At 45.3% G+C, this 26,243-nt stretch overlaps 1 protein-coding gene across 1 annotated transcript; it reads left to right on the top strand.

Moving 5' to 3' along the window:
• Positions 1-22,207: 22,207 nt before the first annotated feature.
• LOC120050405 (transcription factor Sox-17-alpha-A-like) lies at positions 22,208-24,542 on the top strand. Its single transcript, XM_038996993.1, has 2 exons — positions 22,208-22,676; positions 23,175-24,542. Exons 1-2 carry the CDS (start codon positions 22,388-22,390, stop codon positions 24,065-24,067), a joined length of 1,182 nt encoding a protein of 393 aa, XP_038852921.1. The 5' UTR covers positions 22,208-22,387; the 3' UTR covers positions 24,068-24,542.
• The last annotated feature ends 1,701 nt before the right edge of the window (positions 24,543-26,243 follow it).

The following is a 26,243-nucleotide window of genomic DNA, read 5'->3' as shown; positions in this document are numbered from 1 at the left end:
AAGGCACACCTGTTAATTTTTTATGCATTCCAGGTGACTACCTCATGAAGCTGTTTGAGAGAATGCCAAGAGTGTGCAAAGCTGTCATCAAGGCAAAGGGTGGCTACTTTGAAGAATCTGAAATCTAAAATATTTTGATTTGTTTAACGCTTTTTTGGTTACTACATGATTCCACATGTGTTATTTCATAGTTTTGATGTCTTCACTATTATTTCAGTAAAAATAAAAATATTTGAATGAGTAGGTGTGTCCAAACCTTTGACTGGTACTATCTATATATCTATCTATCTAATTGAGTGTATGTAAACCTCTGACCCACTGGGATTCTGATGAAAGAAATAAAAGCTGAAATAAATCATTCTCTCTACTATCATTCTGACATTTCACAGTCTTAAAATAAAGTGGTGATCCTAACTGACCTAGAGGGAATTTTTACTAGAATTAGTCAGGAATTGTGAAAAACTGAGTTTAAATGTATTTGGCTAAGGCGTATGTAAACTTCTGACTTCAACTGTATATATATATATATATATATATATATATATATATATATATATATATATATATATATGTTAGTGCACTGTTTTTGACCAGAGCCTTTTGGACAAAAGTAGTGCACTATTGGAGATTGGGTGCCATTTGAGACACAACCATGGAGTGCAGTAAACTCTGAGTGCCCTGGAAGAATGGTGCAATCCCAGTTAGCTCCAGGGGAGGGCTCACTCTAGCCTGCAACGCCTACCTGTGCGCTGGAATCAATCCTAATCACAGCCATCTTTGACCTGTATTTTTCCCCATCCATAGGCTTACAAGACTATATTGCTCCAACGACTGCTCATTATATAATCAGTCCTTGTTTACATAACATTTCATTTAGTTACATTTCCACCCTTTGGCTAACATGAATTCCTGTCTTCAAGTTTCCAGACATGTTTTCATATGACTGGAAAATTAACAAAAGCGGCAGTGAATATTTGACCTTCATGGCCATACCCAGTTCACACTGAGCCCCATGAAATTAATGTGATGCCCCGTTCATACTCTCTTCCAATCCCTGAGTTCCAGAGATTAACACAGACTCTGGATTAAAATCTCAAAATAGAGAAATCCTTTTTAGATGAACAGACTGATTAAAAAGAGGGAATTGAGAAAAACAGAGAGTTGAGTGGTGGAGCGGAGATTCTGACATTCTCACCTGTGACTATGACGACCCAAATAGTTCAGGGGTGTCAGTCTTTATATTCATAGCACATATTTATTTCCACTTTTAACATAGGAAGGAAATGGTTGTTGAATGTATTATTTGACTTATTATTAGCTGTATATGTTTTTTGTGGGTTTTATGTAATTGACATGTATCATATTATCACATTTTATCTCTACTACTACTACCACTATATGGCATTATGATTACTAATTTCCATACATATTATTTCTTAGTTATTGTGTGGTCTGTTGGAGCTGTGGGTGTATGTAGCAGTGTTTCCTGGCCTCTCTAACCAAATGTAGTCGTCCACCCACTTCCCCCCTGGACTTCAGGTTCCCTATTTCCCTCTGGGCTTCCCAACAGAGAACTCAGTCCACTGTGGCCAGAGGGCTGTAGCCTCCCCACCTGTCTAAGCCTGTGGTTTCATCAGACAGACAGAGAGACTCCACTAAGGTCATTGGACTGGAGTACAGGAAACGTCCCAAGTCGCACCATATTCCCTATGTAGTGCACTACTTTTGACCAGGACCCATAGTGCCATTGGGGACATACACACACAGCTTGCTTTTCTCTTTTCGCCTCTCACTCCCGCTCTCCTCTTGCTACTATTGTTCACTCCCCGTATATACGTTGATGGTATTTCTCTCTCTACGCTCAGTCTCCCTCTCCACTGCTCCCGTCTCTCTCACTCCTTCCAGGCAGCTTAAGCACTCTTCCTTCCTGCCCTCACATGGCTTCCTGCTCCTGCTCTTATCACAAGAGAAAACGTGACAGGGGCTCAGCCTAGTCAGCCTGCCACTACCCAGCACCCCACTTCCTAGGCCACCACCGCCTTAAATGGAAGCGTTCTGCCCTGGGCACGTAGGTGCCTAGGGGTGTGAGCGGCGGGGGCCGTAGGGGGATATCCCGGACCCTGTCACCCACCTGGCCCAAAACTGCTAATACACTTATTTATTATAAACAATATGGTTCCTACTTCATAGCCTGAAAGAGGAACAATACATTTAATGTCGTCGGACGTGTTTTTATTTATTAATTTATTTATCTTAACGGATGCTTGGGGCGCTCTGGGGCATTATCAAGCCATTCTCCGTAAAGGGGGTTTCCTCAGTGCAGGAAATCAGCAGCTTTGATTTTCTCAGCAAATCTGTGCTTCATCACACAATGGGAGTAGATCTGCACCTCATAAGAAACGGTCCATCAAACCTGTGCTTGACCTCCTACCTAATAAAGGGAAATTCATACTGTGCATCGCCGTACAATATTGTGGCCACAGATATCACAATTCGGTGGAAATGTATTTGATTGCAGCACACTGGTGATTCCAAAACTGTAATAGGCCTAGGGCCTTGAATTGTATTAAAGTGGTCATTCATGTGGCAGCAGGTTATGAAATGTGAAATTTGCTTTCAGCGATTCAACGTCACACGTTGTCTCCACATCATTCAAATGAACTTCCTCCTCGGGTGGAATAGGGTTGTTCTCATCATCGGCCAAGAGACTCAAAATGGGAGTGTTAATCATTGTGATCTAAAAGGCACAACTGATCCTAGATCAGCACTCCTACTCTAAATGCTTGACACCTATGGTCCTAGAATAATACCCTTACTGCCCAGCAGTGTCATGATCAGTCCATTATAAATCCCATGTTTTAGTGAGTGCACACACACCCCAGGTTGGGAGCGTCTTGAGTGTGTGTGTGTGTGCGTAGTTTGCATGCTGTATTTATAGTTGTTGTAGGCCAGCGCTGCCAGATAGGGGTCTGCCCGGCCCTGATAGAGCCAGTGTTATTGTAAAGCCACAAGGCCATCTGATAAGGTCCCAAATACTCCACAGCCCCCAGCAATAAGACAATGTTTTTGATGGTATCGAGCCAGAAAGCCTTATAACCTGCTGCGCAAATGCAGCAATCGCTACAAAGTTCAAGGTCCACTTGCTGTGCATCGACCACAATGTCAAAAAGATATGTTTTTACATTCAGAAGTGGTCAAGTTTCTCTTAGGTCTCAATATATGCCTGTGGATCTTATTCCCTATACAACGCCTTACTTTTGACCGGAGTCCTATGGGCCCTGGTCAAAAGTAGTGCACTTAATAGGGAATAGGGCGCCATTTGCGACGCTGACTATGTAAGTGTATGAATGTTGTATTGTGCATTTGTGTATACTGATGGCAGTGGATAGTATTCAGAGTCTCTGACTGTGGGTATGTCTGAGAGTTTCCCCTCTTATCTTGTGAGAATATCACAGGGGGAAGTTGGTCAGCTGACACTGGTCATTGAGGTTAGGTTGAAAGGTCAAAAGTTAAGTGTGAGGCTAAGTGTAATGCTTAGATCCAGACACTGTCCTCACACTGATCATCGTAGTAATAAATACACAATACTATTGATCCTTGTAAGACATTCCACCTTCCATAATAGATGGAATTAAACTACTAATTACATTACTAATGTATCTGTTTGTGTTAGCTTTGAAGGCTTTTGGGAAATAAGTGTAGGTTCTAATGGAGGAAAATGTTGTGGTTCTTTATATTTAGATTGAGGTGGACTTTGAAAGCACATTGACTTGGTGAGGGTACTGAGTTGTGACTGAGTTGATACTGATGCTCCACACCATTGTGTGTAAATGACCTGTCAGGAGATTATCTCTGTTTTAACATCAGGAACTCAGACAGTGAGAGGTTATCCGGAGCAAAAAGTCCCCTTGATGTCGAAAAGACATCCAACCTTAAGTATTGATAAAACGATTCCTCTGTGTGCATGTCACTGAGTAAAGTTTAGAAAATGTATGTAGTGTAGACAACTGGATACGTTCATTTGACTGTCATATTTTTAGATGATCAATTATCTTAACTCAATTAAATTCCTGCACTGAAAGGTAAAATAATATCCACAAAAAGCTGTCATCAAATGAAGAAAATAAATACAATTTTCACAAGTCATTTGTTCAGCATTATTAGTGTCATAAACCATCTGTCTTGATATATGACTGCACAGACTGGCATATTTGAGAGTATTAATTTCATGGACGCTACATGTGAGCGTTAAGTGAATGGTACGGACTCCTTACATTGTGAGTGATGAGAACATGTATGGGAGTGTAATTAAAATGTGAGGCTAATTAACATGTGGTATAAACATTAAAGTAGGATCTTCCTGTCAATAGTACTGCTTCTATACACCGTTAGTGTAAAGGGAAGAGCTCAGGGAGGAAGCACTCACACACAGTGCATTTCCTCCATAAAACCACAGCTGTGTGATAACAACACACTGCACATTCCTCTACCTTTTCTGTCATTTAAGCACCATAGAGGACAATATAATGCCAGGGTAGGCCTGCATGTAGAGTTGAAGTCGGAAGATTACATACACCTTAGCCAAATACATTTAAACTCAGTTTTTCACAATTCCTGACATTTAGTCCCAGTTAGGATCACCACTTTATTTTAAGAATGTGAAATGTCAGAATAATAGGAGAGAATGACTTATTTCAGCTTTTATTTCTTTCATCACATTCCCAGTGGGTCAGAAGTTTACATACACTCAATTAGTATTTGGTAGCATTGCCTTGAAATTGTTTAACTTGTGTCAAACGTTTTGGGTAGCCTTCCACAAGCATCCCACAAGCTGGTGTAACTGAGTCAGGTTTGTAGGCCTCCTTGCTCGCAAACGCTTTTTCAGTTCTGCCCACAAATTTTCTATAGGATTGAGGTCAGGGCTTTGTGATGGCCACTCCAATACCTTGACTTTGTTGTCCTTAAGCCATTTTGTCACAACTTTGGAAGTTTGCTTGGGGTCATTGTCCATTTGGATGACCCATTTGCGACCAAGCTTTAACTTCCTGACTGATGTCTTGAGATTTTGCTTCAATATATCCACATAATTTTCTTGCCTCATGATGCCATCTATTTTGTGAAGTGCACCAGTCCCTCCTGCAGCAAAGCACCCCCACAACATGATGCTGCCACCCCCGTGCTTCACGGTTGGGATGGTGTTCTTCGGCTTGCAAGCCTCCCCCTTTTTCTTCCAAACATAACGATGGTCATTATGGCCAACCAGTTCTATTTTTGTTTCATCAGACCAGAGGACATTTCTCCAAAAAGTACGATCTTTATCCCCATGTGCAGTTGCAAACTGTAGTCTGTCTTTTTTATGGTGGTTTTGGAGCAGTGGCTTCTTCCTTGTTGATCAGCCTTTCAGGTTATTTTCTATATATTACTCGTTTTACTGTGGATATTGATACATTTGTACCTGTTTCCTCCAGCATCTTCACAAGGTCCTTTGCTGTTGTTCTGGGATTGATTGGCACTTTTCGCACCAAAGTATGTTCATCTCTAGGAGACAGAATGCATCTCCTTCCTGAGCGGTATGACAACTGCGTGGTCCCATGGTGTTTATACTTGCGTACTATTGTTTGTACAGATGAACGTGGTACCTTCAGGTGTTTGAAAATTGCTCCCAAGGATGAACCAGACTTGTTGAGGTCTTCAATTATTTTCTGAGGTCTTGACTGATTTATTTTGATTTTCCCATGATGTCAAGCATGATGTCAAGAGGCACTGGGTTTGAAGGTAGGCCTTGAAATACATCCACAGGTACCCCTCCAATTGACTCAATTTATGTCAATTAGCCTAATCAGAAGCTTCTAAAGCCATGACATAATTTTCTGGAATTTTCCAAGCGGTTTAAAGGCACAGTCAACTTAGTGTATGTGAACTTCTGACCCACTGGAATTGTGATACAGTGAATTATAAGTTAAATAATCTGTCTGTCAACAATTGTTGGAAAAATGACTCTGACTTGCCAAAACTATAGTTTGTTAACAAGACATTTGTGGAGTGGTTGAAAAACGAATTTTAACAACTCCAACCTAAGTGTATGTAAACTTCCGACTTCAACGGCATATGCATGGGAGTAGGAAGAGAAGCTGCATGTGCAGTAGCCATTGTTTTAAGTGGAACAAATCTGCAAGTTGATTAGACTGTATTTGGAAAGTTAGGCCTACATATGAAACACAATAAATGAAAGAATATCCATAATTGAAGGTGTTTTTATATTATATTGTAAAACATGTAGGGACATGGAGAAAGAACAACACAACTACAAGTTCATTATTTTGAACTGTTATGAATATTTGAATGGATATGGCTGTGTGGGTCTTTTATGGACAAGCACATTTTGTGTGTAATGCCCCGTGTTTCCTTTATGGGCATTATACAGTTGTAGGATCTTCGTTTGAGCCAGTTTGCTACAGCAGGAAAATAATCCTAATGCAACAGAAAATGTGAATTCTTATGTGCATTATATTGAATGGACATTTTTGTAAGGGTTGATACAGTGCATTCGGAAAGTATTCAGACCCTTTGACTTTTTCCACAGAAAACAGAAATACCTTATTTACATAAGTATTCAGACCCTTTGCTATGAGACTCGAAATTTAGCTCAGGTGCATCCTGTTTCCATTGATCATCCTTGAGATGTTTCTACAACTCTGGTAAATTCAATTGTTGAACATGATTTGGTAAGGCACACACCTGTCTATATAAGGTCCCACAGTTGAGCATTAGAAGGTCCCCAAGAACACAGTGGCCTCCATCATTCTTAAATGGAAGAAGTTTGGAACCACCAAGACTCTTCCTAGAGCTGGCCGCCCAGCCAAACGGAGCAATCGGGGGGGAGAAGGGCCTTAGTCAGGGAGGTTACCAAGAACCCGATGGTCACTCTGACAGAGCTCCAGAGTTCCTCTGTGGAGATGGGAGAACCTTCCAAAAGGACAACCAGCTCTGCAGCACTCCACCAATCAGGCCTTTATGGTAGAGTGGCCAGATGGAAGCCATTCCTCAGTAAAAGGCACATGACAGCCCTCTTAGAGTTTGCTAAAAGGCACCTAAAGACTCTCAGACTATGAGAAACAAGATTCTGTGGTCTGATGAAACCAAGATTGAACTCTTTGTCCTGAATGCCAAGTGTCACATCTGGAGGAAACCTGGCACCATCCATACGGTGAAGCATGGTGGTGGCAGCATCATGCTGTGGGGGATGTTTTCAGCGGCAGGGACTGGTTGACTAGACAGGATCGAGGGAAAAATGAACGGAGCAAAGTACAGAGAGATCCTTGATGAAAATCTGCTCCAGAGCTCTCAGGACCTCAGACTGAGGCGAAGGTTCACCTTCCAACAGGACAACGACCCTAAGCACACAGTCAAGACAATGCAGGAGTGGCTTCGGAACAAGTCTCTGAATGTCCTTGACTGGACCAGCCAGAGCCCGGACTTGAACCCGATCGAACATCTCTGGAGAAACCTGAAAATAGCTATGCAGCGACCCTCCTCATCCAACCTGACAGAGCTTGAGAGGATCTGCAGAGAAGAATGGGAGAAACTCCCCAAATACAGGTGTGCCAATCATACCCAAGAAGACTCAAGGCTGTAATCGCTGCCAAATGTGCTTCAACAAAGTACTGAGTAAAGGGCCTGAATACTTATGTACTGTAAATGTGATATTTTCATTTTTTATTTTAAATAAATTCACAAACATTTCTAAAAACCTGCTTTTGCTTTGTCATTATGGGCTATTGTGCGAAGATCAATTTTAGAATGAGGCTGTAAGTTAACAAAATGTGGAAAAAGTCAAGAGGTCTGAATACTTTCTGAATACACTGCATGTGTATTATGTCAGCATCATTGTGACGGTGCAGTGATCTCCAAAAAATGAAGGGGATATGAGCGTTGTGAAGAGCGTGTCGCCACAAACCATCAAAGGAGAAGTCACTACGTTTGTGAGGAAGTTCCCGAAAATGAACAATGGTGTCCAAAAAAATCGTAATTGCAATCTCTTCACGACAAATGTATGACATTAAATCACGGCAATAAACAATGATCAATTAGTCGACAAATGAACAAACCCCACATGACCATCTCATAAACTTATATCATTGCAGTAGCATTGAGTTTCTTCATAAGGCACTGTGTTGAATAAGTAGAAGTCCAGCCAAAACAAACCAGTAATGCAGATGTTTATGCTGTAGCTGAATGCAATGGTGTCTCTCTTATCTTCAGTCTAAGAGATAATTCTTCCTCTCCAGCTCCAGCTTCGCCATATTGATCCACAGATTCCCTGTCTGTGCCTGGATAGAGAGAGAGAGAGAGGGGGTAGACCACTGATCACACACTATTGATCGGTATTGGTCGCCTTGGTCGCCCCTCGCGCCAACATGGTGTTCTGTTAGCACCCTTGGGGGTATCAGTGTTTTGTTCTGCGGTGACGCTTTAGCACCTCGACCAGGCAAAGGCCACGCATGAAAGAGTGAGGAGTGTTTGACCGCCTGAGGAATCGATTCACACCCTGATTGTCACATACAAAGGCCCCACTGTCCCTCTCATCCCATTCAAAGGCATGGGCCATGGTGCCCAGATTAGGAATTAACTCATATTCAGCACTCACCAGTTAGTTAAAAGGCACACAAACGTGGATGTATGGCATCTACATGTGTTGAACTGTAGGAATGGAAATAGGAAGGTGTTATTATGCGTCGCCTGTATGTATGACAGATGAGATGAATTGAGGGACTTCTTTTCAGGGCGGAGTGGTCAAATGCATGCCAAGACGTGGAGAGTACTATTTATGTGGTAGCTAGTTGTCAGAGGAACAATATCGCTGTTTAAACGGACAATCAACAGTAGAAACAATTACAAAGCGGTAAAAAGCTGAGGGATGGGGCTGGAGAAATTCATAGACAGAACCCTGGATGCAAGGACTGACCATCCATGATATCAAAACGACAATTGAGCTAAGCTCGTGAGGCATTTCTAAGTTATATTCTAATCAATTTGTACATGTCATTCATTTTAAAGTCCATAAATAGATGTCTTAACTGCTGATGGCCCCTTTAAAGACAATCTACAGCCTAGTGGTTAGAGCGTTGGGTCAGTAACAAAAAAAGGTTGCTGGATCAAATCCCTGAGCTGACAAGGTAAAAATCTGTTGTTCTGCCCCTGAACAAGGCAGAAAACCCACTGTTCCCCGGTAGGCCATCATTGTAAATAAGAATTTGTTCTTAACTGACTTGCCTAGTTAAATAAAGTTTACACATTTTTCTCACCACGAGTCATCCTTATCATATCACAACTCAGATCTTAGAGATATTTTTCAGATTTGACTGTATCCCCCATTTATCACACAGTTTACGCTGTCCCTGAAACTTAACTCTTAAAATAACTTCTTCCCTGGAACACAGAAATCATGTATCAGGGACAAATCCCTCTCTGCGCAAAACCCAAAATAGATAGGGTCTTATCAGTTTGGGAACATTATTGCACTGCCGAAAACAATACAGTTTGAAGACGGGGCGTCCAATGTTGACCCTAATAATGTGATTGGTTTGAAAAGAAGCCTGGAGTGTCAGGAAGCCAGCCATACCTCTGTCTTCACGGATAAAGTCATAAAAATGATAAACACAAGTCACAATTAGCCCGTGGGCCAAGACAATGCAGTGGTCATTGGTGGAGAGTTAGGTAGGTCAGGGCAGTAAAAGTGATCAAGATGAAAGAGATCGGTTACGTCCCAAATGGTGCCCTATTGTCTATATAGTTCACTACTTTTGACCCAGACCCATAGAGCTTGGGTCAAAAGTAGTGCACTATATAGGGAATAGGGCGCCATTTGGGATGCAGACATTGTCCTCCCTTTAAGGACTGACCTCTCTGTTCATTTGAGTAAGGAAACATGGGTTTTCCCTTTCCCCGGTTAACTAATAGTCACCCCTGTGCTTCTATTTTAAAATGTGATTCACGAGTGAGTGAGACATTTATCCTTTTTATCCTAAAATGGTGATGATGACACAATGACGTATCAATCACAGGTAAAGTTACTAGAATAGACAGGAGGGGGTCACTTTAATCAGACTGTACCTTCATTTAAGTCTGGATTCATTTGGACTCAGACACACACGTCCCCAATCACTCTACAGACTGCAGTAGGGACCTAAAGGGACTCATCCTATAATCTTATCTTAATTTTAGTCTGTATATCCCTGGTGATTTGGCATTTCAACATTTTAAGTGTTTTTCCTTGCCATTATCCTTTCTGTATATGCACTGTAAAAACAATCCTGTGTTTTTTACAGTAAGTTACTGGCAGCCAGTGGTAGTTACTGTGAAAAAAATGTACAGTATGTTACCATAAATTCCAAAGAAACTTTGGTTTAACAGTACATTACTGTAAACTGAAGAGGAATGGTTTTATATCCTATGAAGCCATACACTACATGAGTGAAGAAACCCCACCATAGATGTCATGTACTCAGGAAAGTGACTTTGATTATTTTACTTTGCGTTTCCGTCTTATTGTTGCTCGACCCCCTGGAAGTCCACAAAACCAGAGGTTACCACAACTTTAGGTGAAAAGTTTTCAAACATCCTCCTGTTAGCATGACTAGAGGAAGATTGAAAACGTGTCTTGGATCCAGGACTGGGATTAATCAAACAGACAGAGAGTGAAGGTGAGGCGGGTGATGAGGCGGATACGCTCATCTCTAAACTGACCTGTGGAGATAAACAAGAAATGGTTTAATCACAACTACATCAGCCCAGAGCGATGGGTGTGTGTGTGCGTGTGCGTGTGTGTGCGTGTGTGTGTGCGTGTGCGTGTGTGTGCGTGTGCGTGCGTGTGCGTGCGTGTGTGTGAGTGTGCGAGCATGCATGAGTGTGTGTGTTGGGGTGGTAGAAAGGGACTAGAGGGTACCAGAATGAGCCCAGACCGGTAACGATGACAATATGCCCAAGGAGATTCCCACCTGATTCCCAGCAGATCCCTGACAGATTGACGCCTTCAGAACAATGAAAAGAGAGTGGAGAGGGTTTACTTTGTGTTGTTCTTGTCTGAGGCACACACATCCACCCCTGCACACCTTTCCTCATGGCCTCATGTTCCCAGCATTCCCCTGAGGAGGGGTATCTATAGCCCACAACACCCCCCCCCCCCCCCCCCCCCCACACACTCACACACACACACACAGCATTTTGGCTAAGAGAGGGGGGGTGTATAGTGATTTCTGAAAGCATTCAAAACCCTTGGCTTTTTCCACATTTTGTTACGTTACAGCCAAATTCTAAAATTGATTAAATCGTTTTCCCCCTCATCAGTCTACACACAATACCCATAATGACATTTGCAAAAAACGTTTTAAGAAATGTTTTGCAAATGTATAAAAATTAAAAAACACGGAATGATGACATTTACATAAGGATTCAAACCCTTTACTCAGTACTTTGTTGAAGAACCTTTCGCAGCGATTACAGCCTCAAGTATTCTTGGGTATGACGCTACAAGCTTGGCACTCCTGTATTTGGGGAGTTTCTCCCATTCATCATTGCAGAACCTCTCAAGCTCTGTCAAGTTGGATCGGGAGCATCGCTACACAGCTATTTTCTCTCGTTGTCCTGTTGGAAGGTGAACCTTCACCTCAGTCTGAGGTCCTGAGAGCTCTGGAGTAGGTTTCAATCAAGGATCTCTCTGTACTTTGCTCCGTTCATCTTTCCCTCGATCCTGACTAGTCTCCCAGTCCTTGCCACTAAAAAACATCCCCACAGCATGATGCTGTCACCACCATGCTTCACCGTAGGAACAGTGCCAAGTTTCCTCCAGACGTTAAGCTTGGCATTCAGGCCAAAGAGTTCAATCTTGGTTTCATCAGACCACAGAATCTTGTTTCTCATGGTCTGAGAGTCTTTAAGGGCCTTTTTCCAAAATCCAAGCAGGCTGTCATGTGTCTATTACTGAGGAGTGGCTACCGTCTGGCCAGTCTACCATAAAGACCTGACTGGTGGAGTGCTGCAGAGATGATTGTCCTTCTGCAAGTTTCTCCCATCTCCACAGAGGAACTTTGGAGCTCTGTCAGAGTGACTTTTTTTGGGTTCTTGGTCACCTCCCTGACTAAGACCCTTCTCCCCTTGATTGCTCAGTTTGGCCAGGAGGCTGTAAGGCCTGGGTTTCGGAGTGTGGAGTCAACACGCAGAAAACAGCAAGTGCCAATACAAAATATTCTTTAATGAACACGGACCAACTAGTCCACCCTATTAACACACTGGGTGTACTATATAACCAACCCCAGACACGGGGGGAAAGGAACACAGTCCAGAAAACACGTAGCACACAACCAACACCACTACTTACAAACAAACAATCCCGCACAAAGAAACGTGCGGGCCGGCTGACTAATAAGCCCAACTAATTAACCCTAATACACCACAGGTGAACCCAATAACCACATAGGGAGGGGGAGAAAAGGATCAGTGGCAGCTAATAGGCCGGTGACGACGACCGCCGAACGCCACCCGCACGGGAAGGAGAGCCTGCCTCGGTCGAAGTCGTGACAGTACCCCCCCTCTGACGCGCGGCTCCCGCAGTGCGTCGACACCGGCCTCGAGGTCGACCCGGAGGACGAGGTGCAGGGCGATCCGGATGGAGGCGATGGAAATCCCTCAGCATCGACGGATCCAAAATGTCCCCCACCGGTACCCAGCACCTCTCCTCCGGACCGTACCCCTCCCAGTCCACGAGGTACTGAAGGCCCCTCACCCGGCGTCTCGAGTCCAGAATGGCCCGTATCGTGTACGCCGGGGACCCCCCGATGTCCAGAGGGGGAGGAGGGACCTCCGGCACATCACCGTGCTGCAGGGGACCAGCTACCACCGGCCTGAGGAGAGACACATGAAACGAGGGGTTAATACGATAATAGGAAGGGAGTTGTAATCGATAACACACCTCGTTTATTCTCCTCAGGACTTTGAAGGGCCCTACACACTGCGGACCCAGCTTCCGGCAGGGCAAGCGGAGGGGCAGGTTTCGGGTCGAGAGCCAGACCCTGTCCCCCGGTACAAACACGGGGGCCTCACTGCGGTGGCGGTCAGCGCTCCTCTTCTGCCGTCCACTGGCTTGTTGGAGAGATTCCTGGATGGCCCTCCATGTCTCCTTGGAACGCTGCACCCATTCCTCCACCGCAGGAGCCTCGGTCTGGCTCGGATGCCATGGTGCCAGGACCGGCTGGTACCCCAATACACACTGAAAGGGGGACACGTTAGTAGAGGAGTGGCGTAGTGAGTTCTGGGCCATTTCGGCCCAGGGAATGTATCTCGCCCACTCCCCTGGCCGGTCCTGGCAATACGACCGCAGAAACCTACCCACCTCCTGGTTCACTCTCTCCACCTGCCCATTACTCTCAGGGTGATACCCGGAGGTCAGGCTGACCGAGACCCCCAAACGCTCCATGAACGCCCTCCATACTCGGGACGTGAATTGGGGGCCCCGATCAGAAACGATGTCCTCCGGCACCCCGTAGTGCCGGAAGACGTGGGTGAATAATGCCTCCTCAGTCTGTAGGGCTGAATACCGGGCAACGGGAGGAGACGACAGGACTTCGAGAACCGATCCACAATCACCAGTACCGTAGTGTTCCCCTGAGACGGGGGAAGATCGGTCAGAAAATCTACGGACAGGTGCGACCAAGGCCGTTGTGGAACGGGGAGGGGTTGTAACTTCCCTCTAGGAAGGTGCCTAGGAGCCTTACTCTGGGCGCATACCGAACAGGAGGAAACATAAACCCTAACGTCTCTCGCCAAGGTAGGCCACCAATACCTCCCCCGAAGACTCCCCACCGTCCTCTTCACCCCAGGGTGACCCGAGGAGGGTAGAACGTGAGCCCACCGAATCAATTTGTCCCGAACACCAAGCGGCACGTACTTCCGCCCCACCGGACACTGAGGAGGAGCGGGTTCCGCCCGTAACGCCCGCTCGATGTCCGAGTCCACTTCCCACACCACTGGTGCTATCAGCCTTGAGGCGGGAAGGATGGGAGTGGGTTCGGTGGGCCGATCGTCCGAGTCGTAAAAACGGGACAGTGCATCCGCCTTTACGTTCTGAGAGCCCGGTCTATATGTTAACGTAAACTGAAATCGGGTAAAGAACATGGCCCACCTTGCTTGACGTGGGTTCAGTCTCCTAGCTGCCCGAATATACTCCAGATTCTGGTGGTCGGTCCAGATGAGAAAAGGGTGCTTAGCCCCCTCAAGCCAGTGTCTCCACACCTTCAGGGCACTGACCACTGCTAACAACTCCCGGTCCCCCACATCATAGTTACGCTCCGCTGAACTGAGCTTCTTCGAGAAGAAAGCACAGGGGTGGAGTTTTGGTGGTGTACCAGAGCGCTGTGATAGCACGGCACCTACCCCAGCCTCGGACGCGTCCACCTCCACTATGAATGCTAGATAGGGATCCGGATGCGCCAACACGGGCGCATCCGTGAACAGCGCCTTCAACCTGTTGAAAGCTCCGTCCGCTTTTGCTGACCACTGCAGCCGCACCGGACCCCCCTTCAGCAGTGAGGTAATGGGAGCTGCTACCTGACCAAAACCCCAGATAAACCTCCGGTAGTAGTTGGCAAAACCCAAAAACCGCTGCACCTCTTTTACCGTGGTCGGAGTCGGCCAATTACGCACGGCCTTAATGCGGTCACTCCCTACCACCACGCCCGAGGTGGAAATGCGATAACCCAGAAAAGAGACGGCTCGTTTGGAGAACACACACTTCTCAGCCTTGACATATAGGTCATGCTCCAGCAGTCTACCAAGCACCTTGCACACCAGAGACACATGTGCGGCGTGAGTGGCTGAGTAGATCAGAATGTCATCGATATAAACAACCACTCCCTGCCCGTCCCTGAGAATATCGTCTACAAAGGATTGGAAAACGGTTGGAGCATTCTTTAACCCATATGGCATGACGCAGTACTCATAATGGCCCGATGTGGTACTAAATGCGGTTTTCCACTCGTCTCCTTTCCGAATACGCACCAGACTATACGCGCTCCTGAGATCCAATTTTGTGAAGAACTGCGCTCCGTGAAATGATTCCATTGCCGTAGCAATGAGAGGTAGTGGGTAACTAAACCCTACGGTGATGGCATTTAGACCTCTATAATCAATACACGGACGCAAACCTCCCTCCTTTTTCTTCACAAAAAAGAAACTCGAGGAGGCGGGTGAGATGGAGGACCGAATGTACCCCTGTCCCAGAGACTCAGTGACATATGTCTCCATAGCCACCGTCTCCTCTTGGGACAATGGGTACACGTGACTCTTGGGAAGCGCAGCGTCTACCTGGAGATCTATCGCACAATCCCTTCCCGGTCGATGAGGTGGTAATTTAGTCGCTTTCTTTTTACTGAAAGCGATTGCCAAATCGGCATACTCGGGGGGAATGCACACCGGGGAACCCTGGTCTGGACTTTCCACCGACGTGGCACCGATGGAAACTCCCAAACACCTTCCAGAACACTCCTTTGACCACCCCTGGAGGACCCCCTGTCTCCACGAAATTTTAGGATTGTGCCGGGCCAGCCAGGGAATCCCTAGCACCACTGGAAACGCAGGCGAATCAATAATATAAAAGCTGATACGCTCCTTATGATTCCCCTGCGTCACCATGTCCAGGGGGACCGTGGTCTCCCTGACCACCCCTGACCCTAATGGCCGGCTATCTAGGGAGTGCACGGGAAAGGGAGAATCTATCGGCACAAGCGGAACCCTTAACCTAAGAGCGAGTCCGCGATCCATAAAGTTCCCAGCTGCGCCTGAATCGACTAGCGCCCTATGCTGGGAAGAGGGGAAACATTTCAGGAAAAAAATCAAGACAAACATGTGACTAACAGGGGGTTCTGGGTGAGTTTGGTGCTGACTCACCTGGGGTGATCGAGAAGCGTTCCGCCTGCCATCTCGACTCCCAGACGGACCCCCCCAGCACCGATCGGCCGTGTGTCCTCTCCGACCACAGCTGGTGCAGGGAGAGCCTCCTCCTCCGGTATCCCTCGGCCCAGCCCCTCCCAACTCCATCGGAATAGGAGCGGAGGGGCTGGGTGGTGGAACGTACAGGACCCTCTCAGAACGCCCGCGGGCAGCCAGCAGATTGTCCAGATGGATGGACATGTCAATCAGCTCATCCAGAGAAAGAGCGGTGTCCCGACATGCTAGCTCCCTGCGGACGTCCTCCCGGAGACTACACCGGTAGCGATCAATAAGGGCCCTGTCGTTCCACCCAGATCCTGCAGCCAGGGTCCGGAACTCCAGCGCGTAATCCTGGGCGCTCCTCCTCTCCTGCCTAAGGTGGAACAGTCGTTCTCCCGCCGCTCGGCCCTCTGGAGGATGGTCAAATACGGCCCGAAAACGGCGGGTGAACTCTGGGTAATGCTCCTTCGCCGAGTCTGGGCCATTCCAGACTGCGTTGGCCCACTCCAGAGCACGACCCGTGAGGCAGGAGACGAGGACACTCACCCTCTCCGCTCCCGAGGGAGTGGGTCTTACGGCGGCAAGGTACAGTTCCAGTTGGTGTAGGAACCCCTGGCACCCCGCCGCCGATCCATCATAATTCCTCGGGAGTGTCAGACGGAGAGCGCTGGAGCCGAGGAATGGAGAGTCCTGGGCTGGAGGAGCCGAAGGTGGAGAGAGGAAACCACTCCTCTCCCATCGGTCCATTCGCTCCATCATCGAATCCATCGCTGATCCAACACGGTGGAGAACAGTGGTATGCTGGAGCACCCGTTCCTCCATCGATGGGAGAGGGTTGGCCGCTGCTCCTGCTGACTCCATTCTTGGTGCGGGATTCTGTAAGGCCTGGGTGTCGGAGTGTGGAGTCAACACGCAGAAAACAGCAGGTGCCAATACAAAATGTTCTTTAATGAACACGGACCAACTAGTCCACCCTATTAACAAGGAGAGAAGGAAGGAGAGCCTGCCTCGGTCGAAGTCGTGACAGAGGCCAGCTCTAGGAAGAGTCTTGGTGGTTCCAAACTTCTTCCATTTAAGGCCACTGTGTTCTTGGGGACCTTCAATGCTGCAGAAATGTTTTGGTACCCTTCTCCAGATCTGTGCTTCGACACAATCCTGTCTCGGAGCTCTACGGACAATTGGCTTGGTTTTTGCTCTGACCTGCCTTGTCAACTCTGGGACCTTAATATAGACAATTGTGTGCCTTTTCAAATCATGTCCAATCAATTGACTTTTCCACAGGTGGACTCCAATCAAGTTGTAGAAACATCTCAAGGATGATCAATGGAAACAGGATGCACCTGAGCTAAATTTCGAATCTCATAGCAAAATGTCTGAATACTTATGTAAATAAGGTCTTTCTGTTTTAGATTTTTAGTAAATTTGCAACAATTTCTACAAAGCTGTTTACACTTTATCATTATGGGGTGTGGTGTGTAGATTGATGAGGAAAACAAATATTTTATCCATTTTAGAATAAGGCCGTAAGGTAACAAAATGTGGAAAAAGTCAAGGGGTCTGAATACTTTTCGAATGCCCTGTATTCAGTGACTGTTTCATTTGCCTTTATTTAACAAGGTAAGTCATTGAAAACACATAATATTTTACAAGAACAACATCGACTGGCAGGTATGTCAGTTGGGGACAGAAAGAAAGTAAGATCTTTCTTTCTCTTTCTAATTTTCTGATCTGCTTCACACTGAGGTATTGTGGGACTGTGGAGTTCAAACAGCGAGGTCACAGGCTTTAACACAGGGAAGTAAGAAAGGAACAGGACCACACTCAACCACCACACAACCTTTCCCATCAGCCATCTGAACGTAACCTGACCTGAGCACAAGCTTTCATATCTTATATATGTTTCATGGAGCAGATTAGTAATGAGATAATAAAAAACGAAAAAACAAACATAAAAAGTCTAAATATCATAGTCAAACATACATTCACCGATTTGATTACACAATGGAAAGTAAGGATACTGAATAGCCGGGTTATTACAGCTTCCGAGAGCTGTGTTTCTACAGTATAAGGGGCTTCGCAAAGTAATAGACACAGCATGTCATCTTAACTACATGTTGCTTCACAACTCAGCCTTAAAGGAGGCGTCTGATGGCATTTCTGTTATATCTGGAGTACTTTTCCTGTCTTATCCGGTGTCCTGTGTGAATTTAAGTATGCTCTCTCTAATTCTCTCTTTCTCTCTTTCTTTCTCTCTCTCGGAGGACCTGAGCCCTAGGACAATGCCTCAGGACGACCTAGCATGATGACTCCTTGCTGTCCCCAGTCCACCTGGCCGTGCTGCTGCTCATGTTTCAACTGTTCTGCCTGCGGCTATGGAACCCTGACCTGTTCACCGGACGTGCTACCTGTCCCAGACCTGCTGTTTTCAACTCTCTAGAGACCACAGGAGCGGTAGAGATACTCTTAATGATCGGCTATGAAACGCCAACTGACATTTACTCCTGAGGTGCTGACTTGCTGCACCCTCGGCAACTACTGTGATTATTATTATTTGACCATGCTGGTCATTTATGAACATTTGAACATCTTGGCCATGTTCTGTTATAATCTCCACCCGGCACAGCCAGTAGAGGACTGGCCACCCCTCATAGCCTGGTTCCTCTCTAGGTTTCTTCCTAGGTTTTGGCCTTTCTAGAGAGTTTTTGATTGAGGTAATCATAATCAGACCTAGTCTAAACACTCATAGAATCACAGATTATCACACACATGTATTCTATTCACTTCCTATTGGTCAGTGATTGCACTATGCGTGTTTTAACCTTCATTTATTCATTCGTTCGTTCATTTGTGTTTTCATGTGTTTTCTGTGTGTCACTGTTGGAGGGCCTTGAAATTGGAAGAATTGATGTTTCAAAATAGCATAAATGAATATCCACGATACTATTTCTTCCAATGAATGAACCATGACGTTTGAACTTGAGTAGTAGGTCCATTGGTAAACCTTTGCCTTTCTGTGGCTTTGACCGAGCTCAGGCTCTTATAGCCTGAGAGTGTCTGGGGATCTGAGTAGAGTGCTAACATATATATGCCTTCCGTACCAGTGATTTAAGCTAAACATGGCTGCCTCGCAACTCAACACAAAGGACTCGGCAATCGCATTGTGCAATTCCCAAGAAAGCCGCCCACAGACATTTATACAGCGAGTCTGGCGACCAGCAGCTCGACAGTGTGTCAGAACTCGCTTGGAAGGCGGACAGTTTGTGCTGCTACGCCAAGGACAGGAAGTGCTCGCGGAGGGACAGGAAGTGCTCACCGCTGCAGTAGCCGAGGCTGGAACTGAGATAATGCCATTGTGTAAGCAAGCCTAGTGACCTCTCCCTGAGCGTGGAGCCCAGAGGCTGGCGTCGAGAGCCCTGGCCCCCACCCAGCCCCAGACTCCCCAGGCACGGGGTGGGGGACACGGGAGGATGGGGGATGGCCGCGGGGTGTGTCGCCTCCCCTTATTGCCCGACTCCCCTCCTCGGGGGGGACTCTGAACCTCACCTTGTATAGGAAATGTGGCTTTATTACTTCTCCCATCAAAAGATAGTATTTTTCTCTCCCACACACCAGGAGACAGCCATGGCATGCACGCACACACACACACACACACACACACACACACACACACACACACACACACACACACACACACACACACACACACACACACACACACACACACACACACACACACACGTGTATCATGGCTGCTGGCACTCACACATGCACACACACACATAGACATATATAAACATGCACACACACATTTTCAAACTCGTGAGGTTTCAGTCCAGTCTCATGAGACCACGGGGGAAAACCGTATCAGGTCATCGGCGGTAAAATAGACGATGCCAATATTATAGCACAAGATCCTGTCCCAGCGCTGGACTGTGACAGAGCAAGACCCCTCTAACACCACCCCCTCCAAAAGGGTCAACCAGGATACTCTGGATCCCTTTGCTATACCGAGACAGGGCACGATGGGGTTGTATAAGCATCTCTCATATTTCTGTCAGCCCTCTTTGACCTGAGAGAGGAAAGGCTCCAGTCTGACATGCTGTATCTAACTGTATTTACATGGCATGATGGGAACGGCTCGAGGACAGATGAAGAAAAGAAGGGGCTGGCAGGTTAAGCCCTGCCGTTACTGATAAGGACGCCTGCAGTCTCTGGCTGTTGTTTTGATTCCTGACCACTATGGACACGGCTTGGTTCTCAACTGCTTATTAAAACAATAAAATAGTGTTAGGTGTGTGGGTGGACTGATATTCTGGCTGCAGCTGATTCAATCAACAGTAGCTCTCTCACCTCACCTTGTTTTCTCGGGTCTCATGTAGGCTGCGTGGTGATTGGCGACTTTCTACAGGATCGTAGGCGATAGACAAGGGATCAGCCATGGTTTTATAAAAACATTTTTGTGAGCAGTGGTCATATCTGTGGCCGATGAAAAGAAGAAGTGATTTTTCTGAAGTTTTAAATACTTCCTATATATTGCTTTTTCAGGCTGCTGGACTTCTTTTCTTCCTAATTTTTAGCACTGATGAATTACGTTACAAAGTATACACAATTACACACTCTCATTCATCCACCACCAGTGCTTGACTTGGGTACTAGTACTCATTTTGGGTGCCGGTGTTGTTTATATTTAGGTGCAGGAGCTCCACAATACTCTCGAGCTAGTATTCTATAAGAGGAACAGGAGCTCAAGAAGTAGGACATTTGAGATGCCAGTACTCAGCCCAGGTGAGCTCCTGCCAATGTGTGGAGGAGAGTAGTGTGTGTAGGGTTTAGGATCCAGAGTGACCAAGGTCACCTGCAACATTCTTCAAATCAAATCAAATCAAATTTGTGATATATTAGTGTAATATATTAGTGTAAATTCAACCTAATTTAATTACTTGTTTTGACAGTTTCAAGTGAAAAAGACAGGGATATAATGCAGGTAGCCTAGTGGTTAGAGCATTGGGCCAGTAACTGAAAGGTTGCCAGGTTGAATCCCAGAGCTGACAAGGTAAACATCTGTCATTCTACCCCTGAACAAGGCATTTAACCCACTGTTCCCCGTAGGCTGTCATTGTAAATACGAATTTGTTCTTAACTGACTTGCCTAGTTAAATAAAGGTTACATTTAAAAAATAACTTCTGCTAGGGTGAGAGAAACCGATTTGGAGACCTACCCTAGCCTTGCTGTCAGAGACAACCATGTCATGTTCGGCCTTGAAGAATACGGCCCAATAATCACCACTGCTATGGCCCTAACTGTGGTCCCAGGTTCTGCACTTCACAGACAACAAAGGCCGATAGATGGGTGTTCATTTAATCTATCTCGACTGTTTGCAAATGTAGTGTATTCACCAGCATCTCCTATAAGAATTTCTAACCCCTAATTAACGCTTCTTTGAATCAACATAATCTACATCCAGCCTCAGTCAATGGCTGTGAACCCTGGCAGACTGATGCTAAAATCTGCGCTTTAGAAATATAATTATTTCCTGCGTAAACCTGAATTTCCAGTTACCAAATCCAGCATCTCAATACACAGATGAAAGAGAGTGCGTGTGTATTAGACCTATGTCTGAATAATATAGACTTTAGGATAGTTTAAACTTACAGGTGGTATAAAGTGATATAAATTATATAAACATGACAAAAAACGTTAAAAAAATATTTGAAAGGTATGGCATGAACAATTGAGAACATGTCTCGCAGAACAGCAGCACATGGATTTAATTCAAATGTTTCGGAAATAAATGACTTTGTAGACTCTTAATTATTTGATATTTGCTCAATTTGGCATTAATTTTCCCCTATAACCCTATAGGTTGATGTATCCTAAATTATTTTGTGGAGTTTATGTCACGAATGCAATATGTTCTATTTGAATCATAACTGCAAAACGCACAGTAACAGTAGGCCTACACCCACAGTCTTGTATCACATGAAAAAACAACGAATATACATTTAAATTCAAATGAAATGTTTAATCCATTCTCTAACAGTGGGCACCTCACATTACACATAGAGGACAATGTGTGGTATCCCGCTCCCAACAAGGCTGGAAGGCAGCTTACTTGAAACTTTTTACACCTCAGGGGTACTGGGCACTCCCACCCTATTGTGATTGGTTGCCTATGCGCTTATAGTATCCCCAACCTCAGAGTAAGATAGTCAGTTCTAGTTTAGTCAGCTCCAAGCTATTATCTAACAGTCACGGATATTTTCCACTCAGTTTTGAATCGTTACTCTTACTTGCGTTATTAAAACTTTCATTTTATATACCTACACAGCAAGTGACACTTATTTTCTCATTTTATTTACGTGAGTTGCTGCCTGGTTGGTGTCGATAGCCCGAAGGTGGACAGCGATGAGTAGTCCCGATGCGGGTTACGCCAGTGACGATCAGAACCAGGCTAGGTGCGCGATCTCAGTCATGATGCCTGGAATGGGACACTGTCAGTGGGCAGACCCCCTGAGCCCTCTCGGGGACACCAAAGAGAAGAGCGAGTCCAGCTCCGGGAACCAGAACCGTGGGAAGAATGAGCCGAGGATCCGGAGACCCATGAATGCGTTCATGGTGTGGGCGAAGGATGAGCGCAAGCGGCTGGCACAACAAAATCCAGACCTGCACAATGCGGAGTTGAGCAAAATGTTGGGTAAGGAAATTAAATAGCAATTGATTGTGTAGGCCTGTTACTGACGTGATATTTATAAAGACCAATGGGAATTTCTTGTTTAGCAAGTATTTCAATAATATTTCATAAGTGATCAAATGCTAGGGAATTTGTATAATTTTAAGCAGTGTGTTACCACGTGGAAGCATACTGCATTTATTCGAGCAGCAATATTATAAATATAATTTTATGCCTATACTTCCATGATTTTGGTTTGTAGTAGGCTATTTGCATAGGGCCAAATTATCTTGAAAAAGCACATGATGCTAACGCCCTGCCTTTATTCTGGCCATTGAAATATAGTCTAGGTAACTCAAATGAATGAATCACAACAAATGTACGATCAATAATAACACTAATGTTATTTCGAAATGAAAGTTCTGCTGTTACTAAATTGACGATGAGCTATTTTGGAGCGCATCACCAGACTGCATGCCTGATGCCGCTATAACTGACGTGGACTTTGTTGTTGATCTGTAGGGAAGTCGTGGAAAGCCCTTCCTGTGTTAGAGAAGCGGCCGTTTGTAGAGGAGGCTGAGAGGCTTCGGGTGCAGCACATGCAGGACCACCCCAACTACAAGTACCGACCCCGGAGGAGGAAGCAGGCGAAGAGGATTAAGCGCCTGGACTCCGGGTTCCTGGTCCACAGCATGTCCGACCAGCAGAGCACCTCCCTGGGTGGGGACGGTAGGGTGTGTATGGAGAGCATGGGTTACCACCATGAGCACGGCTACCAAGTGTCTCCTCAATCCCTCAGCCACTACCGCGAAGCCCAGGCCCTCGGAGGGGCTTCCTACGAATCCTACTGCCTGCCCACCCCCGACACGTCCCCGCTGGATGCCGTGGAGACAGACTCCATGTTCTTCCACAGCCACTCTCAGGAGGAGTGCCACATGATGCCCGTGTATGCCTACCACTCCCAGGGGGCAGAGTACCCACCTCAGGAGCCTCGCTCCAACCACCACGCCAACCCCATGCTCCACAGACACCACTCCTCCCCCACAGAGCAGCAGCAAGCCTCCCAGGCTGGCCCCATGCCCCCCACCTTCAACCAACTGGCCATGTACTACAGCCAGCACTGCAGCCCCAGTCACCCCAAGCGACACCCAGGCCATGGGGCAGGACAGCTCTCCCCTCCCCCAGACTCCCATCCCCACCCAGCAGACCAGGTGGAGCAGATGCACCCCTCAGAGCTGATAGGGGAGGTGGACCGCAGTGAGTTTGAGCAGTACCTGAGCTCCTCCAGACCTGGAGACATGACAGGCCTGTCTTATGGGGTGCATGAGGCCAACATGCAGGGACCTGAGAGCCTGATATCCTCTGTGCTCTCTGATGCCAGCACAGTGTACTACTGTAACTACAACAACTCCTAACCTCCTGGTCCGCCCTGTCTGTCAATCACGTCTCTACTACTGCAGCTATTACAGTACATAACCTGACCTCAAATGTCTCTCTCTGTTTCCTCTCTCTATTTCTATCTTCTCTCTCTCTGTCGCTCTCTCTCTCACTCGCTCTCTCTCCCTCCCTGTCTAGCTCTGTCTTTCTCTTTCATTCTGTTACCATTAAAGGCAAGTGGGAACAGTGGGAACTCTTTAATTTGAGGTTTTAAATGCAGTATGTTATTTTCTTTTTGTGTGAAGGACGGTCAATTTGTGTCACTTTATGAGCTGAGAAGCTATAGGACATTTGAATTGTGATGATGATAGTTTCACACACTGTGCGAAGGGGAAAGCTCCTGAGCAGGAATATAAATACATTTTGTGATAATAAATAATGTACAGTTACTATTTGAAGGTTTTATGTATAGCTGTTTTATACTTTTGCACTTTTCAAAAATAAAGTTTTGAACCAAAATAGATGTTCCCTTCTCTGTTTTTTGGTTTTTAATTACATTACCTCCTCTTTTCACTGTACCACATAGATTCTTACAGTATATTCAAGCACATAGGTAGCCATATTTAGTTATTAGTGCAATATTTTCATTGTTTATATATAGCAACACTTACTTCGTCTGTAGAGGTTATAGACCATGTGTTTAAAGTTATTAATAATCAAATTTGTTGAAGCAGTTTTTTTAGCCATAAGATAGGTAACTTATTTGTATACTGTGTAGACATTAGTGGTAGCCTTAAATAATTTCACAACAATGTAAAAAAAAATCTAACAAATATAGATCTTTTTTTTCTTGACGGTATCATTGTGGAATGTTGTGGAACAGATCACCTGGCAACTAAGTTCATCCACAGTGGAAGACTCTAGACCGGCTTCCTGCCCCGTTCAGAATAGAGGTGATCTCAGGGTCTGATTTACACATGGCGCCTTGTTTTCACAGTATGGGAATACAGTTTATGTCCCGGACATCCTGTTTCTAAGTGATTTAGTCTCCCCTGATTAATGGCAGAGGTCATTAAATTTGAGTATACAGTGGGGCAAAAAAGTATTTAGTCAGCCACCAATTGTGCAAGTTCTCCCACTTAAAAAGATGAGAGAGGCCTGTAATTTTCATCATATGTACACTTCAACTATGACAGACAAAATGAGGGAAAAAAATCCAGAAAATCACATTGTAGGATTTTTAATGAATTTATTTGCAAATTATGGTGGAAAATAAGTATTTGGTCACCTACAAACAAGCAAGATTTCTGGCTCTCACAGACCTGTAACTTCTTCTTTAAGAGGCTCCTCTGTCCTCCACTCGTTACCTTTATTAATGGCACCTGTTTCAACTTGTTATCAGTATAAAAAACACCTGTCCACAACCTCAAACAGTCGCACTCCAAACTCCACTATGGCCAAGACCAAAGAGCTGTCAAAGGACACCAGAAACAAAATTGTAGACCTGCACCAGGCTGGGAAGACTGAATCTGCAATAGGTAAGCAGCTTGGTTTGAAGAAATCAACTGTGGGAGCAATTATTAGGAAATGGAAGACATACAAGACCACTGATAAAATAAGACCACTGATAAAATAAGACCAAATACTTATTTTCCACCATAATTTGCAAATAAATTCATAAAAAATCCTACAATGTGATTTTCTGGATTTTTTTTCTCATTTTGTCTGTCATAGTTGAAGTGTACCTATGATTAAAATTACAGGCCTCTCTCATCTTTTTAAGTGGGAGAACTTGCACAATTGGTGGCTGACTAAATACTTTTTTGCCCCACTGTATTTACTACACCCATGCTAGACAATGGAGAGTCATACAATACTAAACATTTTTATACAAATATATTTTGATAGCCAAATAAAAGGTATATGTTTAAGTTTTTCAACAGGTGGTATATCTATAGCATGGATTCGTTCAGAAAACAGATAAAAGGATATGGACATTTGATGTTGAAAGGATGAGGAAGGTATTATGAAGTGCATCAAGACAACAATTCAGATGTATTTATAGTTGAACAACTGGGTACCGTTTTATAAATAAAGATGTTCCTTTTGAAAGGAAGAGGGTCTTCTCTAAGGGGTCAATCCCCCTGACCCCAGAATACATTTTCAGTACTCTAGAGGAAGCATGTTCCAAAGCCTTATATTCCTCCACTTTGT

The sequence above is a fragment of the Salvelinus namaycush genome, chromosome 7 (genome assembly GCF_016432855.1).
Source record: "Salvelinus namaycush isolate Seneca chromosome 7, SaNama_1.0, whole genome shotgun sequence".
Classification (NCBI taxonomy): Eukaryota; Metazoa; Chordata; class Actinopteri; order Salmoniformes; family Salmonidae; genus Salvelinus; species Salvelinus namaycush.
The sequence above is the reverse complement of the archived record's forward strand: the minus strand, read 5'-3'. Positions and strand labels throughout refer to the sequence as shown.

What these genes read in the sequence shown, in the direction of transcription:
- LOC120050405 (XM_038996993.1), top strand. Translation starts at nt 22,388, where the DNA reads ATGAGTAGTCCCGATGCGGGTTACGCCAGTGACGATCAGAACCAGGCT. An exon ending in GGAGTTGAGCAAAATGTTGG is followed by an intron (nt 22,677 to 23,174) that starts GTAAGGAAATTA and finishes GTTGATCTGTAG; the next exon opens with GGAAGTCGTGGAAAGCCCTT.